Source organism: Danio rerio, chromosome 18, assembly GCF_052040795.2.
Source record: "Danio rerio strain M-AB ecotype USA chromosome 18, GRCz13ab, whole genome shotgun sequence".
Classification (NCBI taxonomy): domain Eukaryota; kingdom Metazoa; phylum Chordata; class Actinopteri; order Cypriniformes; family Danionidae; genus Danio; species Danio rerio.
The window spans coordinates 24,826,896-24,851,189 of NC_141038.1; the positions used below are offsets into that span (position 1 = coordinate 24,826,896).

Genomic DNA, 24,294 nt, shown 5'->3' on the forward strand with positions numbered 1-24,294 from the left:
ACAGGCCATACAAATACAGTATTTTTTTTTGCAAAATGTGCTCTATATAGCCAAAAAAATCACAGTTTTTTGTTTACAATTGATGTAAATCTCTCTCTCTCTCTCTCTCTCTCTCTCTCTCTCTCTCTCTCTCTCTCTCTCTTTCTCTCTCAATAGCCTAAAAATAACTCATATTCTATTAAAATGCCAGTCCGGTATTCTGTTACAGTATCTTACTTTAACTTTTAATCTGTGGAATTATTTCCCACAACTATGTAAGATACAGGAACCGATTTCACATTAGCTATGTTTCCATTCAAAGAGACAAATTAAATGTAATTTAACTGGAATATTGCAAGATGTGCGAATAAAGCAGCGTTTTCATCCAAGAAGTCAAAGAGAACAAAATCGTCACTTGCTGATTAACTGCCGATGAACGCAATGAATGTGTGGTGGTAATTGAAGGCATCAGATGTGGAGCACAGACACTCTTGACAATTCTGCGGGTAATTAATAATATAATAACACTAATATTGGCATTTTAAAATGACCAAAACAATATTTCAGATGTTTTGCAGTGCGGTCAACCTGCTGAATTTGTTCATTCACACACATTTTTATCATCACATGATCTCTTATAACAAATTCACAAAACTTTTTAATGCGCATACTGGAATTTGTTCTCTAAATGTGTTTTCATTGTAGATAAAGTGCATCTTTTGTTATCGAAAAAAAAAAAAAGTTTATTCTACTCAGTTATGCATATATTCCTGCAGGCACAGGACATCAACATGACATCATATTGACGTTGTACACCAACATACCCCAATGTCAGATTTTGTTTGGAAATGAAAATCAGGTTGACGTCAGATCCCAACATCAGGTCGACGTAAATGTCCAATGTCCAACCTAAAGTCAAACTGAAATCAACCTAATGTTAATTTCTAATCATGTTGTGTTTATGTTACTTTGACATCTATCAAACATTGGATTTAGGTCACTTTGCAACACAACCTAAAATCAATCGAATATCAACGTAATTTGATGTCATTATTGTACGTCAAAATAATGTTGTCCTTAGACGTAAACTAAACATAGAATTTTGGTCACCTGACATCTTGACCTAAATCTAACCTAATATTAGCGTCTTATTATGTTGTGTGCCTGCTGGGATGTTTTTTTTTTTTATGGGCATTTTAGAAATGTACATCTTGGCGTTTTTAAAATGCACATGAAATAGGTGGATAGAAAGGTAGCTATTGTCTTCTTTTTGTGAACAGTTTTTCTTTTTTTTACTTTTTGAAGTGTCAGAAGAGACACAGTAAATCTGCCTCTCTGCTGATGGCCTTCTTTCTCTTTTTTTCTGTCCCAACCGAAAGCCCCCACAGGAAATGAGCATTGGGTGGGGGGCAGAAAAAGCACCATGACTAACATTTAATCGAGCTTCTGTTATGGAGAAAAACACACGGAAATGAGATCGCACTTTATGCACAGTTCCAAGCAAATGGAAATGAAATGGACCTTTTCTCCAAAGCAAAAGACATTGCACTTGTTTGCCTTGTGGTTGTTGTTTAGTTGCTCAGCATTTTTTCAAAGCGTCCAGAGAAAACATTCAAATGGAGACCTTAGGGGTGATTGTGCTTTTGGGTTTGAACACCGGCCAATTGTAATTCCTGTGTTTGTCTTCGGAGGTTACACATTGTGCGGGTAAATGACCCATGATTGTTAGAGAATATTTCAGATGGTTGTGTGAAGGAACTTGCTAACAATGTGGGCCAGCAGATGGTAGAAAGACATCTTTGTAAAGCTATGACGTTCACATGAAACCAGAAACCCACCATATATATATAGTATACGGGTGCGAGGTCAGTCAGGTGCAGACTTGATGGATTAGCCTGTTCGTTCTCGTGTGATGATATAGTTCACGCACAAACCTTTCACTATTTGTTGTTGATGTTCTGCAGACTGACGTTCGGTGACTTCGTTTTGCTCTCATTGTGCTTTTTTGGGGGGTCACTGCAGCATGTGCTAACATTTAACATGCAGATTTTGCTGTAAAAAGTTCCAAATAAAAGTAGCTGTAGTTGATTTTAAAACTAGGGATGGTAAAGTTCAGCGGATGTAAACCTACCGTTGACACCCCACCAAAGTTTTTAGATTTCTTCTCCAAAATGGCACTTTAATTGCCTTTGATAGCTGTGAATGGCTGCACTCAGTTGTAATGACTTTAGCCATTCCTTCTTAAAGAGCTCAAGTCACACTACATTTGTTAAACTGAATTGCTTTCCTCATCCTGGGACACACAAAGACAGCTTTGACGCCATTGTACGCCAACCCAACCAAAGGCTCATCAATTTCAAAATTTATGTTTTATTTTCGTAAATGTGCGGGATAATTACTAGAGTCTTATTACAACTTTCCCAGAGGGTTGGGAACACTTAACGTTGCGTGCTATGAGATGCCACGTCTGCAGCTGGGAAATGGCATGTCGTCCGATCAACTGATGGCTGTTGGGGATTGGTCGATTAGAGCACAATCCCTTGATGCTTTCCGCCCTTATGTGTGTCTCAGCAGGAAACGGCTTCGTTAACCCGAGGGGCTCGCCGGGGCTTCTGGGTACACCCAGCGGGAACGGACTTGGTAAAGTCATGCCTGCGAAGTCACCGCCACCACCGGGAGGCAACATGGGCATCGGCAGCCGCAAGCCAGACTTGAGAGTCGTCATCCCCCCATCCAGCAAGGGCATGATGCCACCCCTGGTGAGTCAGAATAAATTGATTCTGCATGCGCACATCCACTAAACTGCTGTTCCAAATCAATGTTTGGGATCTGCACAAGCAAGAGTTTGAGTGTGGTCTTAACAGGAGTAGTTCACTCAAAAATCAACATTTACTCACCATTTATTAGAACAATAATACACTTTATTTTACATAACACCTTAAAAAGTAGCATTTTGGAGTGCTTTACATATAAAAAGTATAGAAGTTAAAGATACAAACATGCATCAAACTAGACAAAAACAAATCCAAGATAGTAAAAAGCTAAGAAATATTTAAAATCACATAAAAAAGCTCTAAAAAGTACTATTGCTAGTATTAATATATTTACTAACCCTTGAGGGGTTCCATTTTGAACAGAAAAGAAGATCATTTGATGAATGCCGAAATCATTATTTATATATATATATATATATATATATATATATATATATATATATATATATATATATATATATATATATATATATAATAAGTCTGCACTCTCTCAGAATTCAAAAATACACAAGAGAAATGAAAATAGATAAAGAAGAGAAAGGATTTCAGTCATATGTTGACCATTTTCAATGCCAAGCTAACCATGGTAACAATGGTCAACAACTTTTGCTGTTTTTTTATTAAGAGTAACTTTCTTGTTACTTCATCTCATGTCTTTTTGATGGAGTGTGCAAATACTTTGTAATTTTTTTTTTGTCCACTCACCTATTGGTTTGTTTTGAGCAACATAGGCTCATTCTGAAAACTTCCCCCTATATACATTTTTGGAGATCACAAAATATGTAGTCAGAAGCACGTCTGGCTGCATTTCGCCTTTAAATCGAACGCTATGGGGCAGTATGACACTATGCCTTTTCACACATACCAGATGACCACTTACCTCAGTATGATCGACTTTTACACTGTTAACAGTTTGCCAAGTATGTCGGCGGACTTGAAACACAGAGAGGAGTTGCCCACAACAATGGGGTTTGTGTCCGGTAAAAAACGGTTCCAGAAAATCCAGAAACGACAAAAACAGAAGTCAAAAAATAAAATAAACAATGAAATAACGGTGATAATGTGGTAACGTTTGAAAAAGTGGTAAAAATCAGGCTTTTCTGTTTCTGGATTGCTTTTTAAAACACTGTCGGTTCGGTTTAGGGAAGTGGGTGGTTTTGGTCAAACGGTGCTTTTTAAAACAATGTTGGTTGGGTTTAGGCAAGTGCGTAGATTTGCTTTTGATATTGATGGGGACGTACGACCCCCAGAGCACATGTATAAACAGCACAAATTCTGTTTCATGCTTTTCAAAACATAAATAAACGTTTTAAACACTTAATAACACAAGTAACAATTAATGAAGCATGTTCTATGCTGCAAAAGTCAATTTAGCTTTGACGAGGTATAAATGTACAGAAATTTAGAGAGGCATGTGACACAATTTAACCGTTATATCCCTATTATCTATTATTTATGTCTATGGATTTAACCCTTTGAGCACATCTAGGTTACAAAGGGTTGACAGCAATATTTTACTTTAAAGGCAATTGTATTATTGGTGGGGACATGTCCCCTCCGTTCATGCCAATTCTATGCCCTTGGGTTTAGGGAAGAGGAGGGTGGGTCAGTCAATCAGTCAGTAAGTCAACAGCAGCCTCTGGTGGATGTACGTGAGAACAGCAGGTGCGAATGGCACTCGCAAGATAAATTTGAGGTCTGAAAAAATGTGTACATAGCAGCCTATGGTGAATTTGTGAAAGGAAAAACTGTAAAAAAGAAAAAAAAAAGTGCTACTGGGATGTATTTAGCGCTCTCAAGAAATGTACATAGCGGTACGTTTCGAACGAGCTTGGGTTGGTTTTGAAGGCGCACTGAGTCTTTTGTTAATTTTTTTCTTTCAGTATTCTTCAAAATATCTTAAAGAAAAGAAACACAAACAGGTTTACAACAGGTTGAGGGTGAGAACATGGCAGAATTGTCATATTTGGATGCACTACCCCTTTAAATGAGTGAAATAACAGTGTCAGTTACACAAGAGCGAAATATCTGAGATCCAGGTAACCTCACTCCTTCTATTATTCATCTAGAAATTAGAGGGCCTCTCAAATGATTATAATTAAGGAGCAGAGAGCTCTGGCCACATTCAGCACCTGAGGCTACACCCGGCTGTCAGCCTCATTAATCACTAAACTATAAAATGAGAAGCGCAAAAAAAGATTATTATTATTATATTTAAATACAGTCAATAATTTGCAGAAGCAACTAGGGTTTCTTTCACAGAACTGTGTTCGCGAAATAGCATTGGGGTTTCTTAGCTTAGCGTAAATATACATATGTATGCGAGTGTATGGAAAAGCATGCCAGCATCTGGAAGCAGTACAGTTGGTTATCCACCACGAATCAAAACAAATCTTACACGCCAAGCTCGTGGCATCTGAAGTCATCAGTAGTAAGAAGCCCAGAGGATTATTCATTTGGGCATATCTGCGTACTGTACTGTATATGGCGAATGTCCTTTTTCTGTGTGTGTGTGTGTATGAATGAACTGCCACAGACAGAGACTAAGGCAGGGCCTGTGAGTGTGCCTGCAGACAGGCTGTCATTAGAACATAATGGTATTAAATTAATCACATCGCAGTGTGACAGAGTGGGGATGAAGGCTTAATCAGAAGCCCAGAGTGTGAGCCAGATAATATCTTGTCGCCCTTGTCGTGTCTCCCCACTGTTATTGATTGAGTGCTGGTATTAAGACAGCACTGGCTCCGCACCACTGAGAAGAAAGCTCAGAGTCCTCAATACTGTACAACTTCGCACTGTCAGCTGAACAAAGGGATGTATGCAAATGATGAGAATTAACACTTTTTTTTAGATTCTTGAAACTAAAAAAATATAAAAGCTGTGGATTTCAAAGTTGATTTGCATATTGAAACCACTAACAACTTGCACTATTTAGTTTTCTCTGTTCCCCTATGTCATGTTATCCTGCATTGAATGTAATTGTCAAGTTTGATGCTTAGTTTAAAATTATGTGCAATTTTTAAAGTATTGTAGCTCCTAGATGGACGTTAATTATATATAGATACTATTATTATTTGTAGATAATAGATACACATTATGGACAGCACTAGCTAAAATGTAATAAAATATGTTATTAAGTCTCTTCATGATTTTGCAGGTCATTTTATCTTGTAAGTGATGAATAGATTACAAATTAAATATATTAGAAGCAGCTTTACTTAAAATCAGGCCCACGTTATTTTTATTTTATACATTAAGTTTTTAGTTATGCTACTCTCAAAATCATTCCGCATAAATCTGCTGATTTTTGATTTTACAAAAATCAAAGCAGAAATAGCAAAAAAATGTCCACAGATTTAGTCTGGCCCTACTTAAAATATATTAAAAGATGTATTTACATTCCTCCAGGATTTTACAGGGATTTTTCATGGTATAAAATATCAGATTTTGTGACCACTTTTCTCATTTAATGTTTTTAAATGTTGTTAAAACTTTTCTCAAAACTTCATTTGCTTCAAATCTTATATGTATATATGATCTGATTGGCTGATAGCCGTGATATAGTCAAGATATATCAGCATCCGTACTAGCTCTAAAGTGACATTGGTGAATTAGTAACGGCTTCTGCTGTTTTGAGGTCATTGCCTTAAAACAGCCAAAAATGGCAAATGGGGCAAATTTATACACCATTTCAAAAGTAAAACATTTTCTAATAGGTAGTGTAATCTACACAACATTAAGGGTCAGGGGCAGTGTTTCGATGTGATCTGGTTTTGTTGTAGTTCTTTGACTGCTGGTGTTGGTTGCTGTATGGTTAAGAATTATGACAGTTAAAGTAGCTAGGTTAATTTTGATATAAATAAATTAAAATTAAATAACATATTAATGTAATATTATGGGCAATATATGCGTTTGTGAGGGTTTTTGGCCCCTTTTACACTGTCACTTACATGTCACCCAATTCTGATTTTTTTGCGCATAGGCTATGTGACACAGATCGAATCTGTTCTCTAACCGTATAAACACAAACCAAACGCATGCATTGAGATGTTTAGAGATCAATCTCAGGCCTTCTTTATATGTGAAAATAAATCAGATGTAAATTGGATATGTGACAATGTGATTATCATGTAAACAAGCAGATTGGATTTATTGAGGCATTCCGTATTGAATGTCATTAAACTTGCGATAATGTAACTTCTCCACGGTTAAATGGCATAGAAGGAAGAATGTGTGTGGAGATGCCGACGCAGTAAACAATAACAAAAGGCAACAAATCGGAATGGGGCATCAAGACCTGACAGTGTAAACGGGGCCTTTGATAGCTTTTGGGCTGGAAAAAAGTGATGGCTACACTGATTTAATGTAGTTTATAGTTTGTAGCTGTCCTTCAAACCAATTTGTACCACACAATTGTCAGCAAGAAGTGTTTAATAATTTCAAATATAGCTGGTATGTTTTATATATAATATATATATATATATATATATATATAATATATATATATATATATATATATATATATATATATATATATATATATATATATATATATATTTATATATATATATATATATATATATATATATTTATATATATATATATATATATATATATAACAAAATGTAAATAAATAAAATAAATAAATAAATAAATATATATATATATATATATATATATATATATATATATATATATATATATATATATATATATATATATATATATATATATATATATATTTATATATATATATATAGTTAGTTTAAATTTATTAGCCCCCCTTTGAATTTATTTTCTTTTTTAAATATTTCCCAAATTATGGTTAACAGAGCAAGGACATTTTTACAGTTTATTTTGGCTAGAATAAAAGCAGTTTAAAAATTTTTAAACACCATTTTAAGGACAAAATTATTAGCCCTTTTAGGCTAATTTTTTCTTTCGATAGTCTACAGAACAAACCATCGTAATACAATAACTTGTCTAATTACCCTAACCTGCCTAGTTAACCTAATTAGCCTAGTTAAGCCTTTGAATGTCACTTTAAGCTGTATAGAAGTGTGTTGAAAAATATATAGTCAAATATTATGTACTGTCATCATGGCAAAGATAAAATAAATCAGTTATTAGAGATAGGTTATTTAAACTATTATGTTTAGAAATATGACGAAAAAGTCTGCTCTCTGTTAAACAGAAAACAGGGAAAAAATAAACAGGGAGGCTAATAATTCAGGGGGGCTAATAATTCTGACCTCAACTGTATATATGATTACAATAATGAAAAAGATTAAACTATTTAACATTTTATGTACCACAAATGTTATCTGAAACATTGAAATAGACACTGTACTATTCATTAGTACTTAAATTCTAACTAGTATTCAGCTTCATTTTCTAGCCCTCATTTAGCTAGTGTTTACTTTTTCTCTCTTGTAAATAATCAATTAAAGCAAGTGGTCGACTGTGCCAATGAAACCAAGAAGATTGATGGGGCTATTGGACACACCAGCTCACATATGGATGAGTGTCTGAGGTGAAAGGTTAAGCACATCCTTGCTGCGAGGTCAAGCTCCTCAGTGATTTTAGTTTTTTCTCTAAGGAGTTTAAACTAACAAATAAACAACAACAAAAACATCATTATTCTCCCATACATTTGCTCTTCTTTTGTTTAGCACTGGAAGTCGCCCTACATTTACTTAATTGCAGCATCAAACAAACCCCATGGCCGTGAGGAATGGAAACGTTGTGTATTTAGTGCCAACAAATTTGACTTTTCATTTGAATTTGACTCTGAATTTGAATTTCCAGTTGTACTGCAAGTAACCCGAGGCAGCGTTTGGTTCACGCTTGGGTCTCTGAATTTGAATAAGTTAGTTTTGAAGGCACGTCCTGGTGAGAACGGCCCCACCTGCCTCTTTACTGACAGCATCATATGCTTTTTTTCTGTTGGAAGCAGTCAGAGGAGGAAGAGATGGAGTTGGTGAGTTTTACAGAATGCATTGGGAAGGCTGATAAGCTGTTTGATTTTTAAATCACACTACTTAAACTAGCAGAGCCGCACTCAGAGTCCACTGCTTGAGATGGAGATCGACTAAACCCACCATGAACTGAATGAACTCATCATGAGTGTGTGTTTGTGGAAGTCTGCATTGTGTGTGACTCAACACTGCATGTTTCGAGCCTTTTTAAGGAAGTTTAAAAGAATCACAGTATATATGTGTAAGAGCTAAAGGAAAACTGTTGTGGGTGTTTTCAAGGAAGAACAAAAAGGAGAATTGTGCATCCACAGAAATGCAGTTATTAGTAATTATTTCATATTTCCCCAAGACCTCACCAATAAACCTGGTATTCATTTTAGTTTTAAAGCAACATAAAAGCTTGGAACAATCAAAGCATAACACACAAATCCACATAAAACATTCTATTGCAGTCTACATTTTTGAGCATTACCCAAATTCTTATGCGCTTTTGCATTTCTTTGGCCTGGGCGGTGATTGCATTTTTTATTTATTTAATTTTTTTATTTCTATGATGATGTCGTTAAAATGGAGCAGAGGCCAAAATGATGTCATAAGTTGAGGAGTTTCACATAAGTCCTAAGTTTCTCTCGATTTACTTAAATTTACTGCAATAGGGTAAATATGTATTACATAATGATTGTAAATCTGGTTTGAGTAAAATGTTACTATATTAATTTCATAACTTAAGGTAACTTTTGAAGGTAAACGTATGTGAATTATGTAAAACGTGATATGTAAACACATAACAATTGTATTGTATTCTCTTTAAATATCTAAACAGATTGGACAACGTGACCTATTTTTGTTATTTTATGCAAACAAACACACAAATAACTAAATAACTAACTAAATAAGTAAGTAAATAAATAAATAAATAAATAAATAAATTAAAAAAAATAATAAATATATAAAGCAAGCAGGTTTGGAAGAACTGTCAATAGTATTTTACAGAATAAATCTGAATAAAAAATGACAATTTACTCAACCACACACTATAAGTATCTATAAGTTACTACTACACATGCTCTAAAGAACTGAGCATTTTGAAGTGATCTTTCATTTCCATTCCTGTATATTACATGATAAATCAGATTTATTATTTATATTACATATAATCTGTATCTAATAGCAACGTTGTTTTTAAAATGTGTGTCTCTGCGTGTGTCTGTGTATGTGTTTTCACCGCATGCATACACACTTGGCTTGGGGTGATTTTAATTTCCCTGTATGCTATTTGGATAAGACCATATGCAGCGCATCATATTCTCTGATCAGTAAATAAACTCGAGTGTCTTTAATATCGGTAATAATTATACAGTGACTTTAAATGGCAAGCAGCATGTTTCTCCAAGACATTTGCCTCTCTGGCATCAGATTTATCCAGAGCTTCAGAAGAGACCACATCATTGCCTCAAACTGCTCGAACTGATCAAGATTAAGTCTGTAATCTAAACACTTTTTGATCTGAGCCCAGCATATTTTACCACTCGACCCCAATCAACAAATCTCTGTATACCTTTTTAGCATAAATTAGGTAGGATCTATATAATATATGTTTATTTAAGAAATCACTTCTTATATTTTTTTTCTGCATTGTCTTCATTATTAAAGCAGTTCAACTAACTTGCAAAATAATTAAATTTCTGTTTTGAATGAATCTGCAGCGCCCCTTACTGGCATACAATGGTATCACTACACAGTTGTCACCAAACCACTCTTTTTTTGAGGACAGTGCTCCACGTGGATTCATAGAGCGCACATGACTGTCTGCCTCTATAATGTGTGTATTTGTTCCTGTGTACAGAACACCCAGAGGATAAGCAGTTCCCAGTCGACTCAGCCTCTCGCCACACCGGTGGTCTCCGTCACCACCCCAAGTTTGGCACCTCAAGGCCTGGTCTACTCAGGCATGCCCACTGCCTACAACTCTGGTGAGCACAAACGACACACTCCTACATTAGTTTGTTTCTTTATTAGGGTTTCTACAGTGTCTTAAACTGTGCAATTTCCAAATCGTCACCTTAGAATTAAGGTTCTATCTGACATTTTTGTCAAAATTAATTATAAAATGACAACTTATTTATATTATGTGATTTTTTTTTTTTTAAGTTGTGTACATTTAATAACTTGTTATTTAAAAAACAAAAAAGGTATTATCTACAGTGGAACTCTAGCTTGGCTTTATAAGGCTCTTAGAAAGAAACACAAAAGTCTAAATAATGCTGCACCACACAAAATTCATAAGAAACCTTAAACTGAAAAAGATGCGAGTAAATGTGTTGATTCAGAAGTATTTTTTACATTGAGATGAAATGTTATATTTTACATTATTGAAAAAGAAACAGTTATTAAAAAAATTTATTTATTAAATGTGAAATATTTTTTATTTGTGTATAAATTGTCAGTGAAACATTTTTCAGTGTTGATTTACCTCATTTGTTCATTGTCTGCTTAAATTGAAGTAAGTGCCATTCAAGGCTTAATATCAAATTTAAAGACTTTTAAAGATTAAAGTCTTTAAATTTAATATTAAGCCTTAAATGGCACCTAAATGAATTCATTATATTCACATATAATTAAATAAATGTAATTTAATCATTCATATAAAGCAAATAAGTCAATAAATATGACCATATTAATTACATAAAATTAACATCTGCCCTAGACAAAATATTTAGCACAACAAGAAAAATATTCATCCTAAAACATTACATTAATGTTGCAGAAAGCAAATATTTAACTTTCTCAAACATCAACATATTGTTACAACACCTATTTATATTTGTTGTGATTTAGTTTCTTTATAAGTAATGCTTCAATTGATGATCTACCCCAATTTGTAAATTTAAGAGAACTTTGATAATTTACATTTAGAGTACATTTAGGGTCTCTGCTATGTTCATGTATGAAAGAGAATTATTTCACACATATTGTTTGCTATATGGAATGCATAATCTTTGAAGTTCACTTTCTCAAAATCATTATAAACGCAGATAGAACCTTATAATTCGAAGGTGACAAAATCAAAAACTTTTAGCTCTTAAAAACCTGCTGAAAACAAAACAAAACAAAAAACACAATAGAAGCCATATGCTGAATAACCAGTAACCGTTAAAATGTACAGGTTTTAATAGGTACAATTATTCTTACAGCTAAGTCACTGTGGTTTGCAAAGTTTTTTTGACATTTAACAGACTATAAGAAACTTTGCAAGTACATGTCAACTTACACTGACCCTAAATCCAACCCTAACCTCAACCTAACAGTCTACTTATAATCTAATGAGAATTAGTTGGCATGAAGATGCATAACTTAATTTAACAAATGGACAATCAAAATAAATGTGACTGCAGAAAGTCTTAATTTCTCTGACATATTGTGTTCTAATTCATAAATAATTTTGTGTGTCTTTGTACACTCTCATAGAGGTAGGTGAGCTGTCTCCTTTTCAAAAGGTACACATTTGTACTTAAAGGGTCCATATTGGTACAGTACCTCAAAATTATATGTTAGTACCTACACATTTTAAGAGGAATACCTTTGTTCTTTTTAGGTACTGTGTAACCTTGAGCTATTAATATGGAACTTTTAGACACAAATTTGTTAATTTTGAAAAGGTACCACAGCTTGCATACTTTTATTGTATTTTTGTGTTACTTTTTGCAGTTTTATGTTGTGATTCCGTGGTCTTTCCCTATTTTCTTTCACCTTTTTAAATATAGAAGACTTTATTATTGTATCACAAAGGAGACAAGCATTGCAGGTCTTAAATTTCATGCATAATGTTCTTTAAAAAGTCTTAAACTAGACTTGGTGAAACCTGAATAAAGCCAGTTTATAATGTATAATTTCATTCATGGCTTGATCTAATTTCACTCTTCTTAATAAAGAGGAAGAGCCTACAACTGATGAAAGAGTGTCGGTCTGAGCTGAGTGCAGAACAGAAGTACTTGAAGCGCTTGAGTGTGTGAGTGCAGAGGTGTTGGAGTGACTCATAAACTGTTGTGGTGTTGTTTTGCTCTAGAATACTCCCTGAGCAGTGCTGAGCTCTCCTCTCTGCAAGGCTTTGGCTCTCCAGGGCTCTCTATAGGCTCAGTGTCGGCATGGCAACAGCATCAACTGGGCCAGGCAGCTCTCAGCTCGCTGGTGTGAGTAAAACATGCGCACGCACATACACATATACACATGTACAGCTTTTTTTTTTTTACTAAATTTTAGACCTTAAAAAGTATTAAAATTTGCAAAATATTGTGTTGTAGGCCTTAAATCAGTTTAAACATGTCTTAATTTTCCTAAGTCCATGAATTGCTATTCAAGCCAAAATCATCCAATCACCAGCAATCCATCGCAATATAACTTTTACCAAATAGTTCAATTTAAACTCTATTTACCTATATAGTTTGATTATCTTTCTTAAAATAACATTTAAGGTGAGGACACTGACCTGGAGGGACAGTTACTCCATATATTTAGCTTTTTTCTCTTTTTAATATGTTAAAAAAAGTGCATCTCAGAAACCAGAGTGTGCTTGTTGTGATACATTATTTAAAATATTTGGCTTTCTTTGATAAGGATAGTAAAAATTGTTTCTTTTTCCATTACAAAATTAAATTTGTATAGTGTTTATCACCACGTATAAGTCTTACATTTCATTGATAATGGTATCAAAAAGTCTTAAATTTGACTTTATGAAACCCTGTTAAAACCCAACATTACTCTCACAGGAAACCATCTGCATATTTACAAGTTCAAAATACTTCATTCTGTGATTTACGAAGCCATTTTCTTCAAAGGGAGATAAAAAATGTCCCCATAAATTCAAACATTAATTGAATTTCTATACTTGTGCAGACGTTTAATCAGAGCACTAAATAATTTCACCCAAACTTGAGGAAAAAACACTTTTAGTTGACATACGGAAGGATTACTGGATGTTCAGGCCTTATTTCACTCAAAATACATCAAATAAATTGTTTTGATTGAAATGAAGTTATGGATATGAAACAAATAAAATGAAAATCAGCATAACAATCCAAAAACTCAACCATTATCTTTAAAATTAACTCATCATTATATTTTTGAACTTTTACAATTTTAAGAAATTATATCTAAAATATTTATGATAATATTTATAATTGTAATAAATGTATTATCATGATTTAAAATCAATTAAAGACTTTCTGGCAAGATCAATATGCTTAATTATAATGAAAATAGTTACAAAAAATTCAAACAGGAAAGAAACCCAAGAAACCCATCAAACGCATTTTAATGAAGTTAGTTGGACACCTGGCCATCAGTAAGAAGAAAGCAGAGAACTAACAAAACAAATAATAATAATTAATAAATAATTTATTAATCAAAAAATAAAACAGACGGCAGCTCCTCTGGAGACTGGTTTACTGAAAATAAACCATAATCTGTCCAGGCCTGGTCCTCTCTCGTCTTTCACTGCTGTCTCTCCTCCTTTTAACACCCAGAGCTACTCCACAAGACTCGAGACAGGTGATGCGTGCAGGTGTAATTATTTAGCACTCACGCCACCCACCTCATATGCCCTCACAATTCTCAGCCCCACCTCACTCGCTAGTTTGTAATGACCTTTATTTACAAAAAATTGCAATTACAATTTAAATGACAGTTTAATTTAGACATATTAGCTATTATAGCATTTATAGAATTAATGAGTTAATAAAACAATCATCAATATATTTATATTCATTGATAGAGAGAGAGAGATACTTTTTTTACTACTACTATCTATTGTGTGTACTGTTTTTTTTATTTTATATGTATGTTGCTTTTTTATGTAAACTCTATAAATGATTTGGCAACACATTCGTAGAATTTGTCATGCCAATAAAGCAACTATTAAATTGAATTGCGAGAGAGAGAGAGAGAGAGAGAGAGAGAGAGAGAGAGAGAGAGAGAGAGAGAGAGAGAGAGAGAGAGACTATACATTGACATAAACTATGTTGATATACACTGTTTTAACTGTCACAGCACAGTTCATTATTCACAGTATAAAAAAAGTCTAAAAAATAATCTACAGTGATCTCTTTCCAGACCCTGTGAATGAAAGCCTTCATTTAAACGCAGTGGTTGTGTCATCAAAACATTAGTGAGCTGTTTTTGTCACGTTCTGCCAGGCATGCTCTAATTAGATACCACCCTCTAAAATGATTCAGGTGCTGTTATTGCTGCAAGCACTATCAACTAAACAGATGGAGGCTGGGACATCATTATTGGGCGTCTAGTTTATCATCATATAGTAGGAATGTGTACTGTAGTTACAGTGGCCCCTACTTATACTGGCACCCTTGGAAAAGATATGCAAAAATAAATATCTTTATTGTTTTACAGTAGATTTTGATCTTTTGATCAGATTATTTACAAAATCTCTGCTCCAAGTGAGAATGCAATCAACTGCATTTATGCAAACAACTGCATAAAAGCACAGTTTTATTTTAAAAACATGTATATATTTTTTATTAAATATGTCTGTGCCACAATTGGCATATTTATTCACAACCCTATGAATATTAGCAAAATATTTTTTTTCAATTATATTCTAATAAGGAAATATTTTTAGTACACCCATGTGGCTACAATCGAGAAATTACTCAGCTGTTTTAGAGCAGTATAAATACACTGTTAAAAAATCCTGAGTTCCACACAATCAATTTGTGTTGGGACAACATGAAGTAATTTAGTTGATTTATTAGTTTTTTACTAATTTAAGTGGATTGAATATCAAACAATTAAGTTGTCCAAAGAAAACCTCCAGACTTTTGTTGTTTCAGCTAAATTTAAATAAGTAGTTTAAACAAACAGCAAACATATTTTTTTTGAGTGTATAAGGAAATACAAAGGCCAGACTCACTCAGCCAATGGCATATGACCAAAGAACAAAGCTGTGACTGGGGGACAATTTTGGTTAAGCTTCACAAAATGGAAAATATCTATAAAAAAAAAACACTGATTTCCACAATTAGGGAATAATTTATATTACTTATACTAATTTATAGCATAATATAATATAATATAATTGGGCGACGTGGTGGCACAGTGGGTAGCATGTTCGACACCGAGCAAGAAGGTCGCTGGTTTGAGCCTCTGCTGGGTCAGTTGGTGTTTCTTTGTGGAGTTTGCATGTTCTCCCTGTGTTTGCGTGGGTTTCCTCCAGGTGCTCCGGTTTCCCCCATAAGTCTAAAGACATGTGGTATAGGTGAATTGGGTAGGCTAAATTGTCTGTAGTGTATGTGTGTGAATGAGTGTAGATGGGTGCTTCCCAGTGATGGGTTGCAGCTGGAAGGGCATCCGCTGTGTAAAACATCTGCTGGATAAGTTGTGGCGACCCCAGATTAATAAAGGGAGTAAGCCAAAAAGAAAATGAACAAATGAATAATAGAATAGAATAGAATAGAATAGAATAGAATAGAATAGAATAGAATAGAATAGAATAGAATAGAATTAACAGTAAGTGTTAAGAATCTGGAAAATGATGTGTGTTTATCTTGTCCCAGCACACTGTTAAGAGGATGGTTCAAGTTGGCTATTGGGGTCAGAGCCTGTCCAAAATTACAATATTTATTTATTTATCCATTTATTTTTTGAAGCATCTTTTATGAATTGTGCCTATATTAGAGTAGGGCAATGTTTCCCAACGTCTTTCTAATCAAACACACCTGAATCAACTTGTCAGATCCTAAGAAGTGACTCCAAAACCTGAAGTTAATGGGTTAGTTAAGGGAGAGGTTCAAAATATGTACTGTTATTGTTCCTTCAGGACTGGGGTTGGAGTAGGGATTAGTTTTGTGCACTTCCACTAATCTTCCTAATTTTCTGTCTTTCTTCAGAGGTGGCGGTCACTTACCTCAGGGCTCAAACCTCTCCATCAACACCAGCCAGAATGTCAACATTAAATCAGAGCCCATCTCTCCTCCACGCGAGCGTGTAACCCCATCTGGTTTCCCACCACAGCAGCAGCAGCCTCCCTCTGGCCGTCCTGACATGGGCCGCTCACCCGTTGACAGCCTCAGCTCCTCCTGCTCCTCCTACGATGGCAGCGACCGAGAGGATCACCGGCCAGATTTCCACTCCCCGCTTGGCCTGGGTCGACCTCCAGCCGGCGGGGCAGACGAGAGGGAGAGCCCATCAGTCAAGCGCATGCGCATGGACACCTGGGTGACATAAAGCTGTCCGAAAGCCGACAGCCAGTCAGTCACACACAGGGCTGGGCAGGGGGAAAGGGAGAGAGAGAGGTTTGACAGCAGGGAGGGTCATTATTGTTGTTATTATTATATTCTATTGTTATAATTTAACGTCATTTCACTTTTTTTTGTAAGTAGGTGGACGGGGAAAGAAATCGAAAATGTCCTGACATATCGAAATTTAGCAGATGAGTGGAGAGAGAGAGAGAAATCTCAAGTCGAGCAGTCAGAATAAATGGTGTACTCAAAAAAAAAAAAAAAAAATTCATAAAAAAAAAAATACCGGTGTTATCAGGTACTGCATTGTGCAAAAGTCCAATGTATGAAGAAAACCTTTTCGATTATTGTCGTCACTGGTGCAGTTTGACACTTGTAGCTGTTTTTCGCTGTTGAATTTGCAAACAATCAAAGAAAGTTTAGGGGCGGCTTTCTGTCAGAAGGCTTTCACCTGCTGGGCTCACGTATTAAACAATCCGTATCTGCACTCGCCCTTATATGAAGTATGTCACTTAATAATTTATTTAAAGGTATTTGACGATAGGTTTGGATCAGTTATATGAGGGTAGGCTTGTATCTAAAATGAGGTTTCAGAAAAGACATTAAGTAAAAGAAATGAAAATGTCTCTAAATTTATCAAGTCGTCGATTCAATTCTCAATATTTTCTATGGGTGTTTTAACAAGCGGGAAGAAAGTGCTAGCCTGGGGTGCGTTTCCCAAACAACAACATAACTCGTGGCTGAACTATCATAGTAAGATGGATTATTTGGGGAAAGAATTATGTAATATTATTAATATATTATTATTCGTTGTTTGAATGTTCGTTGGAAAAACGAATTTGGGAAACGCCATATCAACAAACTATGTAACAACAGAACTTGCGACCTTAGATAGCTAACAATGGTTTTGGGTAACGCACCCCTGGTTTATTTAGAGACGGAAGCAAGTCGTACATTCATGCAGCTCCAACAACTCAATGGTAACGCAAGCCAAAGCCTCTATGTAATTTTGTCGTACTGTAGGTTGGGAACTTTCAACATTTCTCTCTCGATGTTCGTTTCATATCGGTTCTGTCATAGTGTGCGTTGTTACAAGCATTGGAAAACCATGCAAAGCAGATCTTGAAATGATATCTAAAGCCATGAACACTTGCTGTTCTGTTTGTAAATTAAATATTTGAGCCAAACCTTTTTTTTCTTTTTTTTTGTTATGTAAATAGCGACTTTAATATATATCACTTTGGTGTAAGTACGTATGTATTGTACCTTCACCAGATTCAAGAAAAAAAGTATATTTTTGTGGATTACTGCCAAGTTTACAAGGCGAGATCCTTATTAAGTAGAGTATTCACTGGTTAATATTTACTATTTTGTTAACTATACTGTACTTTCGTCAAATCTGACTATTATTGGTAATAATCAAAGTGTTTTCTGTTTTCAAGAAGGTCATTTCTTTTTTTTTTTTTTTGGGTCGTTTACCCTTTAATGGTGGTGAATGTCTGTCCATAAGAAATTGTAACAACAGAGCTCGGTTTAAGCTCGACTGTCTTTATTTTGTTGTTTTGTAAAAACGACACTCGTCATGCTAAGAAAAAACAATTGCATTTCTTACAACTGTTTTGTGAGGGATTAGCCTTCAGCTGCTGAATACACTGCCTACTTTAACCCATCGCGGCTTAGATGCACTATTCATCGAAACCCACCAACATTCCCTCGGTTTATATAGAAAGCTCGTTTTTGTTGAAACCCCCTTGCTAAATTCATTTCAACCGAATCCCTCGGATATTGTAAATACCATAACTTTAATCAACCCGAATACATACTATGTACAGAACGCCTTGGCGGTTATTTTGTGAATTGGCTCATCTACGGATTTCCTAATGTTAAAGGAGACACCTTAAGGAGGCGATGTTCTGTATTGCTGGACAAGAGGGAGCGCTGTAGCTCTCTCCACCGTTGCGTTTGGCTCTATGTGTGCATATCCCTTCATGTGTGGCTGTTTGTTTGTGCGGCACAAGCGTCTGGTAGCAGTGGCCTCCAGCTTGCATCACACCTCACTGCCCCTCAGGTGGCGAAACGTCAGGGGATTCAGCAGCTAAAGATGGAAATACTAGACAATGCAAACAAACTTGGACATGATCTCTCTACTGGATTGCACACACACTCAAAAAGTTTGTATGTTCGAGTTTGCCATTGAAGGCTTTCCTCTTTAGATTTGTTATGTATTCGGTTGGCGTGTGCACATTACCTCCCTGCCCTCTTGAGCACCACAGCAACTGGCAATAAGCTGATGTTAATCTATGCAGTCCCCAACCCACACATAGCCAGAAACACGAAGCATTCACTTTGATAGTGGAATCCTTGATATATAAAAGATAAATAAATAAATTGAGAGGAAAAAAAAAAAGATTAAACAAAGTCATGCATATTATATTATATTATCATATAAGCCCATTAATCACACGATGTTGCCTAGTTCATGAATAAAGTGCTCTTTTTTTGAGCAGGTGTGAAAATGACTGTTAACCCTTTTGTCCTTAAGTGCTTGCATATTACTAAGATAGTTCAGACAAAAATATTAATTCTGTTATTGATAGTCATTAATCATTCATTTTATTGGTATTGAGGCAGATTGTACTACTTTTTTTGTAAACCAGCACATAGCTGAACCCTCAACCTTTCAAATTGTGCACTATTTGATTGAATTTGTCTATTCATTAAGCCTGATCTCACAAGAGTTGTAACTATTTTACATTTGTCAGAATTTTTAAATAGCGGTCGCGCTATATCCCATATTATGAGATTATCATGAGATTGCGCTAGTTTGTTCGATTTGTCCACCCCTATAACCATTATTATCGGGAGATGAGCAAATCATACTAAAATGTACGAATGAGATCATACATATTCAAATGAATTAGCCGGTTAATCAAACATTAAGAATTGGCATGAGATTGCTTTGGTTTGTTCTTTTTGGTTTGAATAATACCTTATTCTGTGATGTGGAAGTCCACTAGTTTATGCAGTTGCCTATAGGAAAAATGATTGGGAATAATAAACGGCAGAACATGGTGAAGCTACTTGCTCTACAAACAAGTGTGTCCATGACTATATAGACAAATCAGAATAATACAATTGGAAAATATCAGTTTACAGCATATGGATCTGTTTTTAACGTCTAAAAGTGAATGGAGATGAATGAGATCGGATGTCTCGATCTAAAATGTTCAATTGGCTCGTACGTGGAGAGTAGTAACGAGTAGTTGTAGCCTAATGTTAATGAGAAAATGTTTTTCTTGTTCCATCTCAGACTCTTTTCCTATTGTGTAAAGTATACTTCATTTATTTTGTTAGTTTTATTTTATTGAACACAAAAACGTTCAACATATACTCAATTTGATAGCATTTGGCACTGAAAACATGCGTGTTAGAAAGAATTATCCTTGTCCAGTTTCTGCAATTTTTTCTCTTCACTACTTATAACGACAAAAAATTATCATTAGCTATGTTTCCATGCAAAGATGCAAACTAAATGTATGCGCAAAACTGGAATATCGTAAAAAAGACGTGGGAATAAAGCAACATTTCCATCCAACGGGTCAAAGAGAACAAAATCGTCACTTTCTGATTAACTGGCGCCAAATATCAAAATAAAATGAAATTAGCTGCGGTAGGAGAAGCTGCGTCAATCTTTTCTTTACTTAATTAATTACTTACACCTCAGAAGACAAATGCCGACATGCAATGAACGTGGAGTGGCATTTGAAGGCATAAGACGCAGAGTGCAGACGCTCTTGATTTTGGAGGTAACTAATAATATAATAACACTATTACTGTAATGGATACAGCATTAATGAATGGCCAAAACAACATTTCAGATGTTTTACATTGTGCTCAGCCTGCTGGTTTATCCATTTACACACGTTTTTGTCATCATATGATCTCTTCTAACAAATCACATTAATTTTTTATGCGCATACTGGAATTTGTTCGTTAAAAGTGTTTCCATCAAAGTTTATGTGCAAATTTTCGAATAAAACATTTATCCTACTTAGTATTGCGCATACATTTTTATGCGCATTTTCAAAACATATGTGCATCTTGGCGTTTTCATCGCATTTTTTTAAGCACATATCCAAAATGTGCGTAAAAGTAGGTGGATGAAAACGTAGCTAATGTAATCGTTTAAAATAGAGTTGTGTAAAGTTGTTTATGTGTCGTCTCTTTTGTTTCTTTTTTTTTTTTTTACTTGAAATGACACTGTTGACACCTTGTGGACGAAATAAGTAGTGCAAAATAATAACTTAGAGTTCCGCCTTAACAGGCCACCTGAAGTTATTTAATTAGTTGCCACTTTAACAGCCAAACTGTGTCTGTGTTGTTCAATTTGATGCTTTGACCTCCTTTCACAACACTTCATGCCAATGGTGATATGATACCTTAGTCTACATTTATTCACTCACAGATATATTATAAAGATTTTTTTTATTGTGTGCAATTACATCTAATAGTGTCCTGAACCAAATTCCACTGATGTTTTCTAAAGACATTGATCAAAAACTGGCTTTGAACAAACCGAAGATGACAGAATTCAAATGTTTTGGTTGAACTATCACTTTATAAAGTTATAAAGGCACACCGACTAAATACGACAACCACAAGAGCCATGCAAACACTTCTTTAGCTTTAGATTAAATCTCAGATGTACAAGCTTTGTTGCCTCAGCCTAATTGAAACGCTCGCAAATCCATTAGAAAGTTTCACGACGTCTGTCGAAAATCATGCAGAGTTGATCGCAATCAAAGCTTTTCAGGGTAGACAAGCAATAATGCCAACCCAGTGTTATGAAAGCACTGCGGATTAAAAAAAAAAACATGCAGGATTTTCATACTGCAACAAATGCACACGCAAACACTCGACATTAGTGCTTGATTAGGAATCAGGGAGTTTCTCTGCTACATGCACAATTAGAGCCTTATTCCAAAGAGTTGCTGGTGCTCGGAAACAAATCAAATACGAAATCATTCATCCCATTTTGACTCCATCAAAACAAAATCAGCCTCGCTTCAGGGGTCCCAACACAAAACGCACACGGGAAATACATAAGAGATCTGAAGGGCGGAGGCCGTTCTTTTGGTGTGTCACAAAACCGTTGAATGTGAACGGAAGGGATAAAGAGGAAACAACAATTGTTTGTTGCGTACTTTCTTCACTTTGCTGTGCAAGAGTACACTGCTTTGCTTTATGGCTTTTCTAAATCAGAATTATGTATTTGGTAATTGTTTGTAGTTACTAGCTCACTTCAAGAAGCTGTTTGCGGTTTGGACGCTCAAACCGTTTGGCGGCACAAGCTGGACTTTGTTGCCATAAATGAAACGAGATGTTTCGAAAAAGAAGAAAAAAGACAACAACAACAACAAAAAAAGTCAAACGTGAGAGAACTTTAAGTTAATCTGCATTATATTTCCCTTGAATGTGTTGTTTTATCTTCATTATACAATAAATATTCTAGTGAACTTTTTATTGAATGACTTAAGATATTATGCTAGAGATTGTTGTACAAATTTGTATTCTGCATTCACTAAAGTAAAGATATTGGCTTTTATTGTGTAACATAGGTTCTCTCGCTTATTCTGTGCAAACTGAAGTGAACAATTCTCTGAATCTGAGTAGACTTTGTCCATATGTGAAGTCCCAAACATTAGAATCTGTCCGCTTTATTAAAAACCTCATTGTACCCTCAAGTGCTCACTCTATGTGCCTTCATACTGCATCTCTGAGAAACACAGTCGCCGCACATGGAACTGCAGAGCATTGATGTTTTGCCCACAATACACTTTAGGTTTGAATTATTTACTATATTTTCTTCTTTCTAAACACATAGGGCAGAACATGGACAAACAAGTGACTTTTACATAGCTCCGGAAGTAAGTTCACCAACAAATATCCAAGATAAGAATAAAACACTTCATTTAAACTTATTTAAAAAAAAAGACAAATGACCTCACATATGGGAATGAACTTTATGAATATTACAATAAAGTTATAGTTTCACATACAGAATGTTTACATTTCCATTACATTTTACATTGAATATATTTATTTTTACAAATATTTTGAATATTTCAATATTTTTTACAAATATTGAAATGATTTATTTCTCAACTGATGTAAAATAAATATCTCTATTACCCATTAATTAATCATTACAAAACAAAGATACTGTAGGCAAATAAAAGCATAAATATTTTTAAATATTATTTAATAAAAAAGTTAATTTTAAAATGTGAATAGTTCTAAAAAATATAATTTATTATTGTGATTCAACCCTACATTTCAGCATTATTACTTCAGTTTCACACCCTAATTTGTTGATATGCTTTATTATGATTATTATTGGTGATAATGGTTCTTATTATCAATGCTGAAAATATATTTTCTGCCTTATGTTTTTTGTGTGGAAAAATGTGATGCAATCAAAATAAAAAATAAATAATAGATTATGAAATTGCTGCAAGAGGTCTCTGACAAGAAAAGTTATTATATAGGAAACCTTAAACAATTACTATGGAGAAAAAAATAAAACATATTAATATATATAAGAGGGGGGAAAATCGTGCATAATTCCATGGGGCCTGGAACCAAAAGTTTTTGCTTTTTGATGTCTCCTTGATTCAAATTAGTAAACCTTGAAGTTTTTTTCAACGTTCGTGCCCAATGTCTGACGGGGTCCTCTCTTGCACCATGGATGCGATCAGAGGACATTTCCAGATACACAATACCAATAAAAGTTAGAATCCAATGATGGAGGCTTCCATCTTGTCGCAACTCTTTTCATGGCTGCTGTCAAGCCAGCTAAAACACTCGCTTCTAAATTTTGTTAATCTGGATATAAGAAAAATCATTTAAAATGAAAATAGAGGGGGCGAGAGGGACTGAAAATGTTTAGTATTAAAGACAAATTTTGATTAACCATATTCCAAAAATCACCAAGCCCATGCAGGGCAGTCCCAAATCATGTGAAAGAATGTACCAGTTTCACCTGTGTGACAGAGAGTGCATTTAGGGTCAGGTTTAAGCTTCATGCTATAAAGTTTGTGTGGAGTAATATAAGTATGGGTGAAATTTAAATGAATCTGTTTATGATCAAGATTCCTATGCAAGTCATTGCCCAAACTTCATCCCAATCAAAGCTGGGAGAACATTCTGAAATATCTGCTCTCCAAGAAGAGTCTAATGACAGAGAGATGTACATTTTTAGTAATATATAAATATTAATGCCTATAAATATATAAGTATTTAAAATAAATA

General features: G+C 34.7%; 1 protein-coding gene across 44 annotated transcripts in view; it reads left to right on the forward strand.

Moving 5' to 3' along the window:
- The window catches only part of mef2aa (myocyte enhancer factor 2aa), a 169,736-nt gene extending 147,009 nt beyond the window's left edge, over positions 1 to 22,727 (forward strand). For 9 of the 44 annotated variants that reach the window (XM_087291537.1, XM_087291566.1, XM_087291559.1 and 6 more), the window contains 4 exons: positions 2,554 to 2,738; positions 10,578 to 10,704; positions 12,798 to 12,921; positions 16,633 to 22,727. In XM_087291537.1, coding sequence (XP_087147663.1) covers positions 2,554 to 2,738; positions 10,578 to 10,704; positions 12,798 to 12,921; positions 16,633 to 16,969 — 773 coding nt within the window. In that variant the 3' untranslated portion in view covers positions 16,970 to 22,727. 44 annotated transcript variants of the gene reach the window in all.
- Positions 22,728 to 24,294: the final 1,567 nt, after the last annotated feature.